We start from the raw sequence: 18,625 nt of genomic DNA on the forward strand, positions 1-18,625 counted from the left end.
CCTCACAGCGTCCATCAGGAAGCTGCATTTTGCAGAGGAGACACTGAGCTGCCGAGGTGTTGGAAGTGTGCACAGTCCCCCAGCTGTTAAGTACAAAGCGGCAGAGCAAAGCCTAGGCCCTCTGACCGCAAAGCTGGGAAACCTTCCTCCCCACTCTCCCCCGCCAAGAGCCCTCAGTGCAGACGGGTCATGAGCCTGGAGCGTGCTGCCCACGTTGTGTTTGCTCGTTTGCTTGTTCCCCACTGAAACTGGCCTTGTGCCTGGCACTTCGGCAGGCGCTCTTGGTGCCCCGTTCTGCTTTTCCTCTTCACCCCTCTTTCCTCTCACCCTTCCTTTGCCTAGAAACTTGACCTCTTGGCTTCAGAACAGTGGGTCACACTGTAAGAACAGACCCCACGTCTGTCTTCCTATGCACATGTGCTGAGTCTGAAACACCTATATACCCAGAGACGTGGGGATTTGCAATGCGCCCTGTTTTTTTTTTCCTGGGGTGTGCTGCAGATCACCTGTGGGCTACCGGAAGGAGGCAGGCAGGCTTCTATAGTTACCTTTGTGGTCTGGCAGTGAGACAGGAACGTGACCTTGGCAAAGGGGTCTGAAAGTCCGGTGCTGTCAGCCGCGATGAGGCCCCGGGCTTGGTACATGTGTGCTCTCAGCTGAAAAACATGTCGGTCTGCGGACAAGCAATGGAAAGGGGCAGGCATTAGTGCGCTTTTAGGAACGATAGGTGCACACAGGTGTCTGTGCGACGTGTGTCTGTGGTGCATCCAGAGGCCGACAAAGGAGACGACAGCACCACGGCCTCCGAGACGGAAGTCGATGGAGAGAGGGGAAGAAGTCGTGTTGAGGGCACTTCCGAGCCAGGCATTCTCCTTGGTGCCTTCGCCACACGGTGGGATTTTATCTTCATAACAATCCTGTGAAATGGACATAATTATGTCCATTTTATAGATGAGAGAAATGGCTCACACAAAGGCTAAAATACTTTCCCAAGTTTGCAGAGCTAACAAAGGCCAGAGACTGGATTTTATTTCTGTCAGATTTCAAAATCACCTTCTCTTTCTAAATTACCACATTTTACTTCCTAGTAATTCTCATTTCTGTGTGTGTGTGTGTGTGTGTGTGTGTGTGAAAGAGGCTGCTCCACAAATAGTTTTTGCTTCAATAACCTCAATAAAGTCTTAAGTCGTCCACCCATCCGTTCTTCCAATCAGCCAGCCATTGTCACCTTGAGTGCCTACAGCGTACCAGGTGCAGCTCGGGTCTCTAAGAGTTCTGAAGTGGTTAAGACAGCCCCCGTTCTTGGGGAGCTCCAGGGAGAGAGCAGAAAAGACAAATACCTCAATCGCAGGGACAGGCGGCCAGGGCTAAGTGTCTTGAGAGAGATACAGGCAGAGGACATGGGACCTTAAAGGCAGGAATGGGCACAGCTGTTTGATGGGAGGGCAGGCAGAGAGAGGGCTGCAGGTAGTGGTAGGCCAGGGTCCAGCAGGGGAACCCCAGGTAGAGCTGAGTAGTTCACAGTAGAGAAATCTTATTAGGTCACTCCATGAAGACAACGTGTTGCAGAGGATCAGAAAACTTTGGGAAAAGTCTGTCCTCTCCTCTGATTTATTAGGAGCAGGAATGGAATATGTCTGGGTACCTTGGGTCTCTAGAGGTAGTGTCTATAGAAATAAGGAGATAACTTGATGCGAATGGTTTTCACCCAAATGTAAAACTATCTAAAGCAGTAGAAATAAAACAGGGTTTGGAGATCGTTTGCTCCATCATTTACTAGCTGTGTGAGCTGGGACAATTTCTAAGCATCTCTGATACATCTTTTGTTCACCTGTAAAATAAAAAATATACCCAGGATGGATGTGAGAAACAAATTAAATCTTAAAAGAAGTATAGGGCACCATTCTCGGCACATGGTTAGTGCTCTCTCCAGAACCCTGTCATCTCTAACCATTGAACCTGTAGAGTCCTTTAACAGTCAAGGTCAACCAATGTCAGAGGAGCCTTGTGCAACACAGAAAGTCCAGGTGTGTAGATAGTTCTCCAGGGTTTCCAACATTGGTTCAATCCAAAACTCAACCTCAGTCAAAGTCAAGGTAAATGAGCAGTCTACTCTATCTGAAGTCAGCAGCAAGATATCCTGCAAAATAAAGAAGTTGGAAACAGAGCAAAATACAACTGGAAGGCATTAATATCTATAACAAAATTTAAAATTATGAAAAGATAAACATGAAAGCATTCATAGAAAATGTCTACATAGGAGAAAGAATTACAGAAAGCATGTGGAATTTCTAAAAGTAGCCAAGTTAAGAAGCAAGCTGGAGAAATATGTGACCTCGCTGATACCAATTTCCACTGGGTCCTTGCCAGGAAATATAAACGCCTGCCATTTATAGGTCAAAACCCCAACGCCATGCGAAAGGAAAAATCTGCTTTAGTTTCACGGGTCATATCAGCCCAAGAACTTACTGGTGTTTATTTAAAAGACATCTTTCACTCAACCTATATAGTCTGTCCTACAAAGAAACTCAAATCACTTTCTCCCCATTAACATAAAAATATAAATTTGTATTCCAGATGTGTTTAATGACTTCACTTTATTCTTTTAGACGGGACATCGGAAGGTAAGGAAGAAAACTTTGAAACTGTATTAAAAGGCAAACGAATTGACCCTAAAATAGTTCACAAGCACCTCTGGCACACCACCCTCCTCATGTTTTCTCAGAAGCCCACCAGACACCGAACAACCCCCTTTGCTCAGGGGGCATCATACCGTGGTAGAGCAGGTTAGCGGGGGGTTGATTGGCACCAGCCACTTGCGAGGACACTTCTGCGTCATAGCCTGCTGGCAAGTTGTCCAAAATGGCGCTGGAGTGTCTGGTGGAGCCCAGCCACAGGTACACGTCCACTTTCGCTTGCACCGACCAACCAGCTGGACGTTTTCCTGGAAGCTGTGGAATGGTCATAAGGAAGACCGCCCTGTTAGTAGGAGCCAGGTACAGGCCTCGCTCTTTGAGAAACGGGGACCTGGGGACGCACCCAGGGGGTGTTCAGAGAGCAGTTCTCAGGAGCTCACCTTATGCCGCAATGAGACCAGTGGCCCCGGATGCCACGATGCACGATGCCAGGGGAACATCCAGATTTGGTGGGGCCTGAAGCTTAAACGGGCACCGTGTGCGCTTCCGAGCCCTGGACCATTTAAACCTGACAGGTAAGTGTGGCAATTGCCCCCGTTTTAGAGATGAGAAAACTCAGGCTCGGAGAGATTAGGTACGTTCCCGAAGAGCACTCAGCACTTAAGTGACAGAGCCGGGACTGAAACCCAGGAGAGGTGGTTCCAGAGCCAGACTCCGGACTCTGAACCCCCATCGGCTGCCCCTGCCCACACCGAATTGAGATCCCCCTTCCAGAACTTCCAAGTGCCTGGAGTTCCAGCTGCAGCCTCTACCTCTTTGCTCCACTCGGAGGGACTTGAATGCGTCGTCCCTCGGGCAGGCCTCCCTGTGCTTGAAGGAGCCCTCCTTCTGCACCTCGACCTTTATCCAGTCCTCATGCAGTACGATTTCTGATCCCCACTACGCTGCTTTCTCCCCTTCAAATGTACTCGGGTTTGTATTTATCTTTACGTTTGTTTGAATTTGTGCATTTATGTGTGCATGGTGTGAGTGTGTGCACATATGTGTGTGGCGGGGGAGGGCACACACATTCTCAAGATGCAAAGACGTGGCTCGGCGCTGGGTGGCCCCTTCACTTCTCCATCTCCGGGACTAGGGGACTCCTCGCCCTCCTCTGAGGAGTCCCGGGCCCCAGACTTGGCTGTGTTCTGGATCGCCGGCAAGGCCTTCATTTCGAGAGTGGCTGCCTCTCCAGATTTTACTGACCCCTCTGTTTCTTAGGATCTCCTCTCAGTACAGCCCTCTTTCTTCTGGACCACTTTTCTTCCACAGAGAATCAGAGGATCCCACTACGAGGGTCTACAACTTGCTCTGACTGTTTCCGAGGCACCCATGGCGAGAGCAAGCCTCTGAACCCCAAATTGAGCACGCTTGTTCACCTTTGTCGCTTGCTCTGAGAGTTGCCTAGATGGGTTTTGAGCAAGTCAATTCAGCAACTATTACAAGTGCCACTAGGAAGTGCTGAGGGAGTGGGGTCCGGGGGACGGGCATCACGAGGACCAAGTTGCAGTCCTGGCCCCCATCCAAGAGCTTGCTAGACAGTGAGGCCACTTCGCGTTCACTTCCTCGAATGCAAAGTGAAGTGGAGGAGAGAAAATGCTAAGGGAGCAGAGAAGTAGCCATAGGAACGTCCATCCTTTCTTTAAGACTCAACTACTTTGCTGAGCTTCAGCAGTACGTGGGCGCTGGCCCAGCAGAGAAGGGCTCCCAGGAGGAGGCAAGTGTGTGAACCAACCGCGCTCATCACAGGCTCCAGCGTCGCGAGCGCTCACTCTGCGGCAGAAATGGTTTAGCTCGGAGCTTTCAGGAAAGAAACTGCCCGGGCCGAGAATGACACGGGCAAGGCTGCAGAATCCTGCTTTTATGTGGAGGAGTGTGGATTTGATTCTTTAGGGAGTGGGATGTGTTATTTGCTCAGCTTACAAAAAAGAAAAATGGGTCATTTTGTTCTTGGTAAAGATAACCACTCTGCAACTCATAATCCTAACATTTAAAATAAGAAAAATCACCCCCAATTCATCGTTTCTATAGTAGTCATAACAATGGTGATAATAATAGCTAAAATGCATCGAGCACTTGTTCAATAGAATAAACGTTTATTGAGAGCCGAAGATTATTTTGTTGTAATAAAATCAATCCCTCTGCCATTTGTAGATATCCCGGGGGTTTTGTCTGTCAATTCACAGTGACGTCCCTACTGCCTAAAAGAGGGCTTGGCACCCAGGAAACACTTGGTAAATACTTGTTGAGTTACTAATTTTAATTAATAATAATAATAATAATATTTTACAAGCATTAGCACTTACATTGTTCCAGGCCCTGGTCTAACGTTCCTCCATACACACAGAATGTCCTATTTCCTGCATACTTTTAACAACTCCTAGAGAGTCATTCATCTTCATGATGACTATAAAGTAGATACCTTTATTGTGTGCGCTTTAAAGATGAAGAAGTGGAGGTTCAGAGAGGTTAAGACAATTGTCCGATGTCACAGAGCAAGGCTGGGGTAGAGCGGAGACTCAAGCCTGCTCTGCCCGGCTCCAGAGCCCACACCCTTAGCCAGTGCTCCTCACACTGATGTCTGTATCAGTGCATGAGAATCAGTGCATGTAACTGTGACTCAGTACATCTGGGGCAGAGTTTGAGATTCTTCTTTTCTCCCTGCTGGTGCTTACCCTGCTGCTCTACAGAGCATAGTTCTAAGTATTTAAGTAGCATCTTACTATGTTGCATTGCCTCCAAGCAGGTCTGATATCCTTTGCTTCTTAAAATAAAACAAAAACAAAATTTTAAAAAAATCATTTATTTCCACTGCTGTGAAAACAATGTGTGTGCGAATTGATGGTTAGAACCAAAAACTCAGCTAACATCTTGTGAAAACGTTACACAAGGACCTCTGCTTCACTCCTAAATTTGCAGTTCAGTGCATATGTAAATACACAAATTGAAACTGCTTGCAAGACAATGCGGTCTTTCACGTAAGCAAGCATCCGAGTTAGGACACACGGGGCCTTATTGAGCATCCTCCCAGGTGCTTTCGGAAACAGCACTTCCAGCCTCATTGTGTCTTCCCCTGCCTCCTCTCTCTCATGTGCTCCTGTGGCCTGGCCAATCACAGGACCTTCTCTCCTGAGAATAGCACTGGTAAAGCAGGAAGAAAAAACGAAAAACAAAAAACAGAGAACAGTAAAGGATGCAAAAGTGCATCGAAAAACTACGATCACCAGTGTATAAAAACTGCATGAGACGGAATGCTATAGTCTCCGCCTCTCCCATGCCCCATTCACCTCCCTCTGGGGTCCTGGCGAATGTCTCCTGGCTTAGAAGGAAGAAAAATCTTGGCAAGTCAGAAAAAAGAGAGAAAGATAGTAATTTACATAAACTGTGTCGAAGTGGTCAATCGGTGTTTGTAAGAGAAAGGTTTGTTTTCCTTGTAGAGGTTTCACTCGGTGGCGGGACCCAGAAGGGTGTGTGTCAGTCACCACTTTCTGCAGCATCTAGGGAAAGGTGGATGGAAAGCCGGAGGCTTGAGAAGAGACTCAAGGGTTTGGAGCAGAAGGTAGGATAGACATGGGGACGAGAATGAGAAGGACTCTTTGGAGAGTTAACGACGAAAGGTGGACGGGCGCAGAGAGGTGACTCAAGGAGAAATGAAAAGGAAGGTTGAGCGCCACCTTCTGGCTGGGTTCTTAAGTGCACCCAGCTCCTCCCATAGGAAGAGTTTCCTTTTGGTAATGAATGTGCTTTTCCACCCTTCGGCCACCAGGGGCACAAGGGCAATGAGGCCCAAGGGAAAGAACTGCTTTTTTTGGAGGATGAATCGGGCTGAGCTCCGCAAATTCTGTTCCAGCATTTTCAGTAGCGTTATGAATATATTTAAATTAGAGAAAAAGAAAGCTCATGGAACCAGGGACCATGAAACCCTGGTCACTGTTACAGATTTACCATTACTTAGCCATGTGACTTCAGATGTCACCTTCATTTCCTCTAGATTAATATTTCCCAAACGGGGCCCCGCTAAGTATGACGGTTTCCTAAAATTTATAAATAGCTTACCTAGATGAATAAGATTGGCAAGCGTGGGTGTAAAAGTTAAAGCAGGACTTCTCAGAGCCTTCTATTGGTCAACAGACACTGTGACACTCTAAGAGAGGGATGCGACTGCAACCTCCCAAATGTGCTTGAACATGGGACGTTTACGGAGCCACTCAAACGGCAGCTGTTCTGCAGAATAAACTTGGAGGACGCTCTGGCCTGGAGATTTTAGAGATGTACATTCTGTGCTTTATCTTACTGCACTTCCTAATTCCCGGCTAAGGCACCGGAGCGAGGTGGCAGGTGTGTGAAGATGTTGTCGCCCTGGTGAAGCTCTTGGCTTTTTCAGATTTACCGATTCAGTGCCGAGAAGGGCATAAAGGGAGGCAGAGGGAGGGAGATAAAAGCAGGGACGAAAATCAGAACAGGAATAAAAATAGTTTTACTGAATCATCTTATCAAGATGTTTCATCACGTGGATACAATTAAATTCACCGAAATTAATGAAGCTGTCATGCAAAGCAATCCCAATGGCAAAAGGAAAATACAGACAAAGAGGTAAGCCCAGGTTCTCCATTCTCAGTTATGCTTACCCTCTGGCTTTATTTGACAGTTGTCCTTTGTTTTAATTTTAAATAATGCCAAATACATCAAAATATTTAGGAGGGAGCAGCTCCACTGATTTTTTAGTATTTTTAGCACAGGGCCTTCTGAAACGATTTGCTATTTTTAAGACAAATGGTTCTTGTGACCCCAGAATTCCTTGGATGGAGGAACCCATTATGAACTTCCATTTAGAGAACTATTTTTCTGAATGGCTATTGTGGGTTTCCATGCTGGTTCTACCCTCTGTAAACACACATGCACGCATGCACACACACATACATACACACACACACACACTCCATCTTCCACGTGGTAGCCCTACAAACACTGTCTCAGTCATGATGTCAAATCTTCTATTATGCATTGCTATCTCTTCATTATTCCTTCATATGGCATGGTTTTGAGCCTCGTCACCCTATTCCTGGGGCAGTAGAAGACTAATTATGGTATAGCAAGAAATCCGAACTGAAATTGGCAGAACAGTCTACAAAGAGCTGGGAAAAGTTAATTTCTCGAACCACACACTCTTGCTGTCAGTCCTTGGTGAGTGTGAAACCTTTGGACGACTCTTTCTCCATATTGGCTCAAGTCTACTACTGGGGTAGACATTTCTTTGTAGTAGAGGTAAAACACCCAGGGTCTTTAAGAAAGGCCCAAATCTTGAGTTAGAAACAGTAGAATCCATCCAGAGATTGTACCTATGGGTGTCTACTCATGTGGCATCAGGAGACCCTGTTTTATGAAGGGCTCAGGGACCCAACTTGAAAAGACTATCATGTTTTTATAACTTAAAGCCACAAGCCACCTAGGAAGACCAGGCGCTGTAGGTGTGAAAAATAAAAAATAAAAAAATAAGGGATTGTAAGCCGACAAGGTCTTTGCAATCTGTGAGGTCAACCAAGCGTTGACTAAATAAATAAATAAATAAAGCCACCAGCAATCCTGAAATAGCAGTTCTGTGGAACATAAGCCTCTTCTGTTATAATTTTCTTTGAAATCTATTTTTTAAATATGAACGAACTCATGTGAGAGATGCCATAGACAAATTACACAAGAGAAAAAATAGAGAGGAAACTAATATAACAATGTTCGTTCTTCCTAGTAATCAAAAAAGTGAAAATTACAGTAACCGTGAAGTGCACCCACTAGGTTAAAAAAGAAAACGTATATGTTTCTGATGACATAAGAATTGATAAGTGTTCAACTTCCGGGTAGTCTACAGAATCGCAATTTGAATCAAGAGGGAGCAAGGTATTCTGGTTGTCCTCAGACCTGTGAAAGCCCTGGGGAAGAGTCAGAGATATGGACACACACTAAGAACGCCGAGTGACCCGGGAGAAACAGAGATCTCCCCTCTTTGAGTCAGGAGCAGCGCAGACTTACTTTGAGGAAGTGCGTTTTGATGGTGCCGCAGTGTTTGCCCCTCTGCTCCCTGACGGGGGAGTACAGCAGGTCTCTGGAGGCGATGCGGGCATACGCCACTCTCTTGTTGTTGCTGAGCAGCCAGAGAAAGACGTCGGGGATGGTGTGCTGCGGCTGCAGGGGCGGAGGGGGATGGGTTGGACAGGTTGGTGTTTAACAAGCGCATGGAACAGTACCTTTCTGCAAAATAAATCCTTTGACTTTAGCCATCGAGGTACTTAGACATCTATGCAATGAAGCACGTTCAGTGCAGCTTCTCTGACAAGAGAAAGCCTTAGCAGTACCTGTGAACCCGTTTGCCCAGCTACTCACTGTGCTTTGAGGATATGCAAATCGAACTCATGATTCGGCATTTTTGGGGTTCTATTTTTCTCCTTCCGTAGAATAAACATTTTTCCACACCCTCCCATGGATTTTTGGTTGTTATTAAAATCTTGTAATACTTATTCAGGTTCAAGCATCAGCTGCCTAAGAACCCGGTAACATTTCCAGAATATTCACATAAGAAAACTCCTATAACATTTCCAGAATATTTGCATAAGAAACCCCCGATAAATGTCATTTGCTCTTAATGAAGTAAAAACAATTCTACAAGAGACTTTATACATAAAATATAATTGCAAGTATTTTAGCTCCATTTTAGGTGGTTATTTGGGAGAAACTTGACTAAATTATACGGAAAATTAGACTTTAGAGCTGAGCTAGTCGAGATAGGAATAGCAGAAATCCCTGCCAAGAGCCCCATTATGTTGTGAGTGTTTGAAATGCACATTTCTGAGCCCACATAGCTACCAAAACAAGGGGAAGTATATTGTCATAAGCTAGACTTCTATATCACTGGGCTGAAAGCAGATGCTCTTGATTTCAAAGCCTGTAATGCTCTGCTGTAATCGATATGTTCTCCCTTATCATGGAAACAAACACATCCTTGCAGAAGTTTCCCAGCCACAGGTTGGTCAGTCACAGACCCGAAGCCCTGATGCCTGGTTTGAACCTTCTGGGTGTTTATTAAAATCCCCGCATCTACTAAAATGACTGCCTATCTCACTGTGTATTATGCCTTCAGAGAATAACTGATTTACAGCAAGAAATACAGCTTTTGAGAACAGAAGCAGTACGTCTGTACCTCTTCCTAAAACCTTCTCTCGCGAAACCCAGGATCTGACAGAAGCAAGTATAAGGACCTTTCTAGATCCTTCTAGAAATCATCCGAAGATACTGGTTACTACTAACCTAAAAAATGAGAAACTGATTTGCCCTTTACTGGACATGAGTTTAAATGCTCTTAGGGTTGAAAACTTATCAAAGGTCCCATGCTAATTTTGACTTTTCTCTAGTCCATTAAGAAGCATGCTTTTTATTTCCGCTGAATTCTCAGGCTTCATTAAAAACATCTATAAAGTTGTAGATGTTTGGCTCATTTTTTAAATCTCCCTTTTGGCCTCAGAACTAATGGTGCCTGCTCAGCTCAGCAGAGTTCGGGCGGAAGCATCGCTCCATCTCTCGTTTTTATCAGACATTCGGACATCCCCAGGAGGACATCCGGGCTAATCTCCCAAGTGAGGTGTGCTCTGAGTTGATTACCTCATCCACAAGAAAGCGAATTTTTTCCACAAACTGTTGAGCTTCGCAGATCATTTCATTGAGAGAGAGCTTTTTCTTCTGCTGCTGAAGGATCCCCTGAGCCTTCTTGGCCATCGCCTCCTAAAACAAGACAAGAGTCAGTGCTGATCTTTCCAGAAATTTGGACGACGAGCACTCTGTCCTGTTGCTGGAGACTTCTGAAGGCGTTTGCCAGCTCCACATTGAGCCACTCATGAGGGCTGTTTCAGGACTATGCCCCTTTAATAGAAATGTCACTGCCCATTTAATAGAAACTTTGTAGACATAGGGAGGCAGTGGATATCATCTCACTTATGTCTGACAGACAAGAAGCTAAGGCCTAGAAAAGGCAGCATCTTGTCAAGGTCTCATAGCTCTGGCAGACAAGACCCAAATCTAGGCTTTCAGATGCTCAGCAACAACTATAACAAGAGCAGCTAGAATGTACTGAGCTTTTGCTCTGTTGCAGGCAATGTTCTAACTGCTGTACTGATCCTCGTTGCTCCTCATAGCAACCTCGGCCACTGGGGGAGGCATGACCATTCCCACTTCACGGCTGGGAAAATAGGGTGACGTGGCCGCTGATTGCGGAGCTGGGGTTGACCTCGGCTGGGTCCAGAGTCCACGTCTTTAATCACTGCTCTCACCACCTCTTCCTAGAGGCCTGGCGGGTGCTTCCAGATCATGTTGGCATCATTTGAGAAATGCTGCCAAGAAGCTCAGTGTGAGTGAAACATCTAGAAGTGTTCGCTTCGATTCAGTCACTCGGCCCACGTTGACGTGCTTGGGGAAAAACCCAAACAGTCTGCAGTGATTTCAAAGGCCCTGAGTGGGTAGGCCCTGCCCACTACTCCTTCTCACAGTGATTCACTCATCGTGCCCCAGGCATGCTGGCCCTCAGGAGGCCCTCAAGTTCATTTTGAAGACTGAGTGCTTGGGGCTTCCTCTTGCTCAAATGTTCTTTCTAGACCCTGCATGGCTGATTTCCTCTCCGGCCTCAATTTCAGTGTCACCACTGTATTTCGTGGCCTTTTAAGATTTCTTTCATCATCATACCCTGTAACCATTTTTATGTATCCGTTGTTTACCTGTCTAGTTTCTATATTCTCCACTAAAATGTAAACTTCACTCGGACAGGGGCCACCTTTGTCTTGTTCTTACCTTGTATGTTTAGTGTCTGGCAGAGTTCCTGGCACATAACAGGTGTTAAATAAATGTTTGTGGAATGCATAAACCAGTCAATAAATTGATTCCTTGAGAAATCAGTAAATTCCTCAAGGACAAGCACCGAGTACTTATAGCTTTGTGTTCCCAGCACCTGGTACAGGAAACCTTCTCCGTACAGGTGCACTGGGAGGACTGAACACCTGCAGTGTACCAGGCACTACCTATCCTAGCAGCCAAAGGCGAGGACAGGGGGAGGGCACCTGCTTCCTTCCCCTGTGACTTGGACTGTTGGGCGAAGTCAAAGCAACATACGCAAGTACTAAAATGTGCAAAACATCACGGGACCGGAGAGGGGCAAAGCTGGGTTTTATGGATGATACGACCTTTAAACTGAGTCTCAAAAATGAATAGAACTCATCAGACGATAAGAAGAAAAGGACAGCTCACACCGTGGGAACAATTACTCCTAAAGGCACATGATTAGTGAGGGTTCAGAGCTGCTGGAGCATAGATGCATAGGAAGGGAGCGATGGGAGATGCTCGGGTGGAGCCAGATGGTGAAAGGCCCGTGACTTCACGCATGGAAACTTGGACTTTGTCCTGTGCATGATTGAGAGACTCCAGTGATTTTTTTAAGCAAGAGTGATCTAGTCAGGTTTGTGTTTTAGAAAGTCCACTCTGGTTGTGGTAGGAAGGATGGGTTGGGAGAAATTTACTGCAACAGTCTAGGCCAGAGACACTCAGGCACTCGATTTGGGCAGTGCATCTGGGGGATGAAGCAGTGAAGTCTCAGAGTCTAAGGGGCAGAGTTAACAGGGTCCAGGGTCAAACTGACTGTTTTGGTGAGGGATAAGGATTCGAAGTTGATTCTTAGGTTTCTCATTGGAGCAACAAGTGTAGCTGGTGGTGCCATGGAAGGATGTGGGGCCAGTTTGGGTGGGAAGATGACGGACTGAGTAGGAAAAACATATTGGGTATGAGGTGCCGTGAGACGAGCAAGCGGCCCGTCCACTAGCAGGTTGGAAATACGGGTCTGGAGATCAAGAGGCAGAGCTGGGCCACTATGGAGATACCGAAATCGGGCACTCGTTCAGGCCAAGAGCTGCTGAACACCGAGAAGACAACGGAGCTCCGTGGGCAGCAGCTGGTGCACAGTCAGCGCAGAGACAGGGAGGGGCCGTCAGAGGCGCTGAGGAAGAGCTGGAGCAGAGAGAAGATCTTGCGCCTGGGGGAATCCGGCCTCCCTCAGAGCCCAGAAAATGAGCACGCAAACCTTCATTTACTTTTCTAGAAAGAAGGGTGAACCAAGAGTTTGGCGACTTAGGTTCTAGTCTCTAGACTACGATTTACTAGCTATGACCTTTACAAAATTATTTATCTCTCTGGACCCCACTCACATCTCTAAAATGTCCCTGGCCAGTCAAACACTGAGTAATTTTTCTTTGCAGAATTATCATGGCCTCATACAAGACGTCCCTTGGTGCCATTGCTGGAACCGAAGTTTCAAGGTGAGATAATCCAGGGTCTGACTCAGTCTGGCACTCTCCGTCATCACTCATTAAAAAGGGACTGAGCATCTATAAGGCACACAGCACTCACTGTGCAGGGTCTCCACAAAACAGAGGAATCAGCTACAGTCCTGTTCTCAAGAAGTGCTTACGACTTTTCACACAATTCTTAAGAAGAGGAAGAGGAAACCAAAAAGAGGAAGAAGAGTTGTAGTTGTTGTTGTTGTTATTATTATTAAGCTCATCATCATCACCATCAGCAGCATCATCAGCATCTCAGCTAGTGAGGCAGAAGGTCAAAGGAAAGAATCTACAGCCTTTGACAAAATACAAATTTTAAGAAAATGAGCAAGGGGAAAAGTCATCAGGATAAAATGTAGGATAGGTCAGCTTCTAGTCCATTCTTGTAAACATTCAATAGATGCTAGTCACTTTCCAAATCACCCATAAATTCCCTTCTCACTCATGCCTCTATATCACGTAAACATATGACCTTGAGAACCTTATCCTCACGTAGTCTGTGACCTAGGCCTCATCCATGAGGTTTATTTTAAAAGCGCGTGTTTTAATTCTGTTCAAAGTATAAATAGATATTCACATACCAGCTCCTGCCAACAAAGCGTAAGTCGTTTCTTATCTAAAGTGGTTTGGTTCGACATCTTAGGGTTTTTTTCTGCTTCAGAGATAAAGGCACTAGAAGAGAAGAATAACGATTTTGAAACCTACTTAGTGAATTTTCACTAAATCCAGAGATTTGCAACTACGCTTTCTGCAATACAATAAGAAAGTTGATGAAGCCATAGAACCAAGATTTTTCATTTAGGATTAAGCAATGATGCCCTAACTTTTCTAAGAGACAAAATGAGATATTTTTTCTCCTCTGGGCAAAACGATCCCCAGACCCTACATGAGAAATAGATGTTTGTTTTTCCACTTCCTTTCAGCACATACCTGTTGTGATTGCCGTCCAAGTTTACAACCACAAACACAGAATAATGCGGTTTTCCTTCATCTTACAAATTTAACACACACCGAAAGGTCCTGAAACTTTGTTTGTAAAGCAAAGATTTAGACTCAACACTGGGATATGTCTTCACCTTTTTAAAACTGTACAAAGGACATAGTAGTAACATTTTGAGAGATGAAGTTAAAATGTGTTCAATGGGAAAATGGTAAAAGTTATTAATTCCAATGAAAAGGAATATAAATGGCTTTAAAACTTGGAGAAATGAGATATTGTCCTAATTAGGGATAACTTAAATGCAAATTAAAATTAATACCATTTTTATCTATTAAAAAGTGTGATAATAGTCAAGGTTGGTGAAGATTTGGGGCAATAGTCTCTCTCCTCCTTTATTTAAGCAATGTGACAGCATCTGTCAAAATTTAAATGTCTATATAATTTGATCCAAAAATCACACTAGAATTCTATCCTTCAAAAATAACTGAAAGTTTTTATAAGAGTGTATTTACAGAGTACTGTTTCTTGTGACATTGTTAATAGGAGCAAATAAATGGCAACAACTTCAATATCAGGGCCTAGTCAATATTTATTTGATACAGGTCATGGACTGAATATGGAGGATGACTATTATTCCCTGCGATAAAAAGATGCCAGAGAAATAGTGTTGAGTGAAAAAACAAAAAAAAACAAGGTGTGTGATCTCATTTGTGAAGAAATATAGTATTTTTATAAATATGTGTGATGTGAGTTGTGCATATGAAAAAAATCCAGGAGGACAAATCAAACGCCTCTCTGGAGAGTGGGATTAGTGAAAGAATTGAGAAAACTTTTACTTTATATATTACTTCTTTTTTTTTTTTTTTTTGGTAAGATGATTAATTGGTAATTCTGTGATGAAAGCAGATCAATTACAAAAGAAACAAAAGAGGAACTTTAAAATCCCACATGCCCCAGTGAGGGGCGCTGCGCCAGAGGCCGGCCTGTGGCCCCTGAAGGCCTCGTCACCACTTCTCTTTGGGCGTGTTAGTCAAGTTACGTTTTCTCTTACTTTTGAAAAAGAATTAAAAGGATTCTATTCTGAAGAGAGATTTGTTTTCACAGGACGGCCCAGCACAGGAACGCCTGGTGGACACTTCTGATTCTCATCTCTCTCCTTACCTCACAGAGGGGAAAAATAATCTATTTCTTGATCGAAATCAAAGTAAACGACCATGGCACATGTTTCTGTTTATTGTTCATCTTTCAGACCCAGCCTGCCGTCGGCCGTGTGCAGCCTCCTCACCTCCATGGTCCGTCCCTTCTGGGAGACGGACCTGATGTCCAGCTGCTTATCCATGGACCAGGGTGACCAGGAAGCTCGCGGTGACCTCAGGTCCAAGCTGCTGTCTCGAATCCAGGTTTATCAAATATAAAACTAACGTTGTCATCTCTATCTGAACCTCATGAATATTTTTTCAGTTGATTGCAAACTTGAAAGAGGAATGATTATCACTTCGAGTAACCCCTTATATAGAACAGTTATTGAGCTATTAATTTGCCTACGAGCAGTTTCTAAAAATACGAGATCATGAAGCTTTTTAAAGATGCTTAAAAGGAATCGCAGGTGGCACTTAGCTCACAGCAGGAGTAGCATTGATATATATATATCTGTATATATTATATATATTGCTTCTACAATATATATATTGTATTATATATATATATTGCTTCTACAAATATATATATATTGCTTCTACAATAAAAACAAGAAAGAAATTAAGATAGACAAAACTACATCCTTGTTTCTTTGCTTTCTTATTTTTTTAAAAGTAAAAACGTCTGGAGAGTTGAGAATTAGGAAAGTCAGAATTTATAAAACAACACCAGAATTTTGCTATCCCCTATCTACTAGTTTTTGCCTTCCATCAAACAGATCTCTACCCCTTCTCCATTAATTCCATTCTGACAAATACTCGTTTTTGCTCCAGTACTACCTAATTAATTTTAAGAGTTAGTCCAAGTGTTTCCTTATGGTAGATAGCCTGTAAGATGATCCCCGCCTCCTACGAGTGTAATTCCCTCCCTTTGAATGTACGCCGGACCTAGTGATTTGCTCATAATCGAATACATCAAGGGTGATGAGATGTCACTTCCAAGATCAGGTCTTAAAAGACTGTGACTTCCATCTTGCTGGCATGTCCTCTCTGACTCTTCTCACTTGCTCTCTCGGATGAAGTTAGCCGTCATGTTGTGCGAGGGAGCTTGGAGAGAGCCATGTGCCAAGGAATTGAGGCTGACTTCCAACCAACCACTATGAACAAACCGAAGTCCTCCATCCAACAGTCCATGAGGAACTGAATTCTGTGCATAGCCACGTGAGTGATCTTGGAAGCAAATCCTTCCCAGCTGAGCCTTGAGATGACTGCAGCCTCAGTGGAAGCCTCGAGTACAGTTTGTGAGAGGCTCAGAGCAAAGGACCCAGCTAAGCCCACACCTGGATTCATGACCCACAGAAACTGTGAGGTACTAAATTCTGTGTTAAGTCATGAAATTGAAGGGTTATTTTGTTAGTAATAGGTAGCTACTTTTGGATCTTTTATTGTTTTGTCCACTGCCTGAAAAAGAGTCATTAATTGGTTCTTATCAATGTGTTACATGACAAATTCTATTAAATAGCATTTGATATGGCTTATCCATCTCATTTTCAAATAATTGAGTGTCTACCAAATGCAAAGAACCGTGGTGGCACTAACATGACTAGCATTTTTCTTATTTCATAAAGAGTCTCAGCTATGTCTTTCTTTTCTTCTCTTTTTACCTCTGTCCCTTTTTTTAAAGTTGTTTATGGGTCAGAAAGCAACAGTGAGCCCACCAGTGCCAACCAAATTACTGAAAAAAACCAAAGATGATATAACACTATAAAATGCCCAACTGAACACATATAAAATCACTTATTTTCTAAGGTAATTAATAGCTGATTCTACTCAAGCTCAGCGCCCCATGTGCCAGCTGGTACCTGCTTTGACTAATGAAATCATTGAGCACCATCTTCATTTTCTCTTCTGGGGCTTCCTCTGAAATCTTGATCAATTCTTTCACTTCTTCTATACTTTCTTCCTGAAAACAAACACAGAGGTAGAGGGATGAGAGGTAGAAAAGAGACGTCATAGTAAAGATGTTATTGGTAACATCCAAGAAATAATATTTAGATGATGATGATGATGATGATGATGATGATGATGATGATGATGATTTAACTATTCACTCTCTTGTATCTGAGCTGGGAAAGGCTGCTGCGTGTTAACTTAGAAACTTCCTTTTCTTAACTGGAATTAGTCCAGATTCAAGCCTTCTCCTGTGTTGCTCAAACTCATTGTTTCTGTCCAATATCCATTCCCTAACTGGGTACCATTTGTTTAGAGTCTACCGTGGGAAAAGCTAATATTATGAGAAATACCTGACAAAGTAAATGAAATATAATTATTGAAAACTTCAAAAGGAATGTTCAAGCCAGTTGGTCATAGAGATATATAATCATATTGAATAACTTCTGAATTTAGAAGGTTATCAGTACTTCTGATTATAGGGGTTTTGGGTCAGGGGTAGGGTGTTTGGGGCAAAAAGTACAGGTTGTATATGGCAATGGCTATGTGCCTGTACTTAATAATTGTACTTTTCCTTTTGGGCCTAAATTCTAGAATGCCATTCCGGGGCTTGGGGGAAAATGGCACCCAAGGGACTGTGTACATGTTGTACACTTTGCTAGACTTAATAAAAACTATATCCTCTCTCACATGCCTAGGGTCATGTCTCCCTCTTTCCATCTTCACTAGAAGGACAGGCAACATTGTGGAGTGGTTAAAGATTTATGCTTGGGGTCAGACCACTTACATCAAATCTAAGGCTTATCAGGTGGCCTAACTGCCTTAGGCCCGGTTACCTCATCTGTAAAATGGGATAATAATAGTACCCATCTATAGCACTACAGGGAGGTGTGAACTTCCAACAGTGCTTGGTGTTTAATGAACATTCAACTAGGTTAGCCTCACTATGCCAAGCATGGCAAGGATCCTGGCTGGCACTGAGAAAGGAATTAGAAGTAAGTGCTAAAGGCCGCCGTGGCCACTAGGAGAAGATTCTGATTTGTTTTGTCAAGTCTTTTGGAAATGAACTCTCTGTTTTGCCTGAAGGAGAAGCAAGACCAGCCCTTGAATCTGTCAATCTGTGCCTTCCACATGGTGTGACAGCAAACCTGGCCTCCACAATAGCTTTCAGATTCTACCACCCCAAGGCCAGAGGCACTACTTTTTTCTACACAATTAGAGACAGGATTATAAAGAAATGAGGGAGAGAAATATGTTTTTCCCTTAGGGTAGGTTTTCAAGGAATGAGAGGAATGAGACAAGGATCGTCTCATGAGGCAGGATGGGGCAGGGAGCAGCGCAGCAGACAGCAACTCCCATGGGATGTGTGGGGCGGACAGAGAAATACAAGAGCAGAAGAAGAGGAATCAGTGAAGGAAGGAAGGTGCTCCTGGTCCTCGTTCCCCCCAGGGAGCTGGGTGGAGCAACCTACCATTTGCTGCGTATCAACCCGGTTTTGAATACTTTCACACATTTAATGCCTCTAATACTTTCACGCATTTAATGCCTCTAAACATTCTTTAG

General features: G+C 44.1%; 1 protein-coding gene across 1 annotated transcript in view; it reads right to left on the reverse strand.

Moving 5' to 3' along the window:
- FER1L6 (fer-1 like family member 6) overlaps nt 1-18,625 on the reverse strand; it is a 109,868-nt gene that overhangs the window by 47,620 nt on the left and 43,623 nt on the right. The window contains exons 14-19 of the mRNA XM_006916569.1: nt 16,975-17,075; nt 13,618-13,708; nt 10,323-10,442; nt 8,700-8,852; nt 2,774-2,951; nt 549-673 (exon numbers count right to left, since the gene is read on the reverse strand). Of these exons, the coding sequence (XP_006916631.1) occupies nt 549-673; nt 2,774-2,951; nt 8,700-8,852; nt 10,323-10,442; nt 13,618-13,708; nt 16,975-17,075 (768 nt within the window). The remainder of the gene's footprint in view (nt 1-548; nt 674-2,773; nt 2,952-8,699; nt 8,853-10,322; nt 10,443-13,617; nt 13,709-16,974; nt 17,076-18,625) is intronic.

This window comes from Pteropus alecto, unplaced genomic scaffold (assembly GCF_000325575.1).
Source record: "Pteropus alecto unplaced genomic scaffold, ASM32557v1 scaffold164, whole genome shotgun sequence".
Taxonomy (NCBI): Eukaryota; Metazoa; Chordata; class Mammalia; order Chiroptera; family Pteropodidae; genus Pteropus; species Pteropus alecto.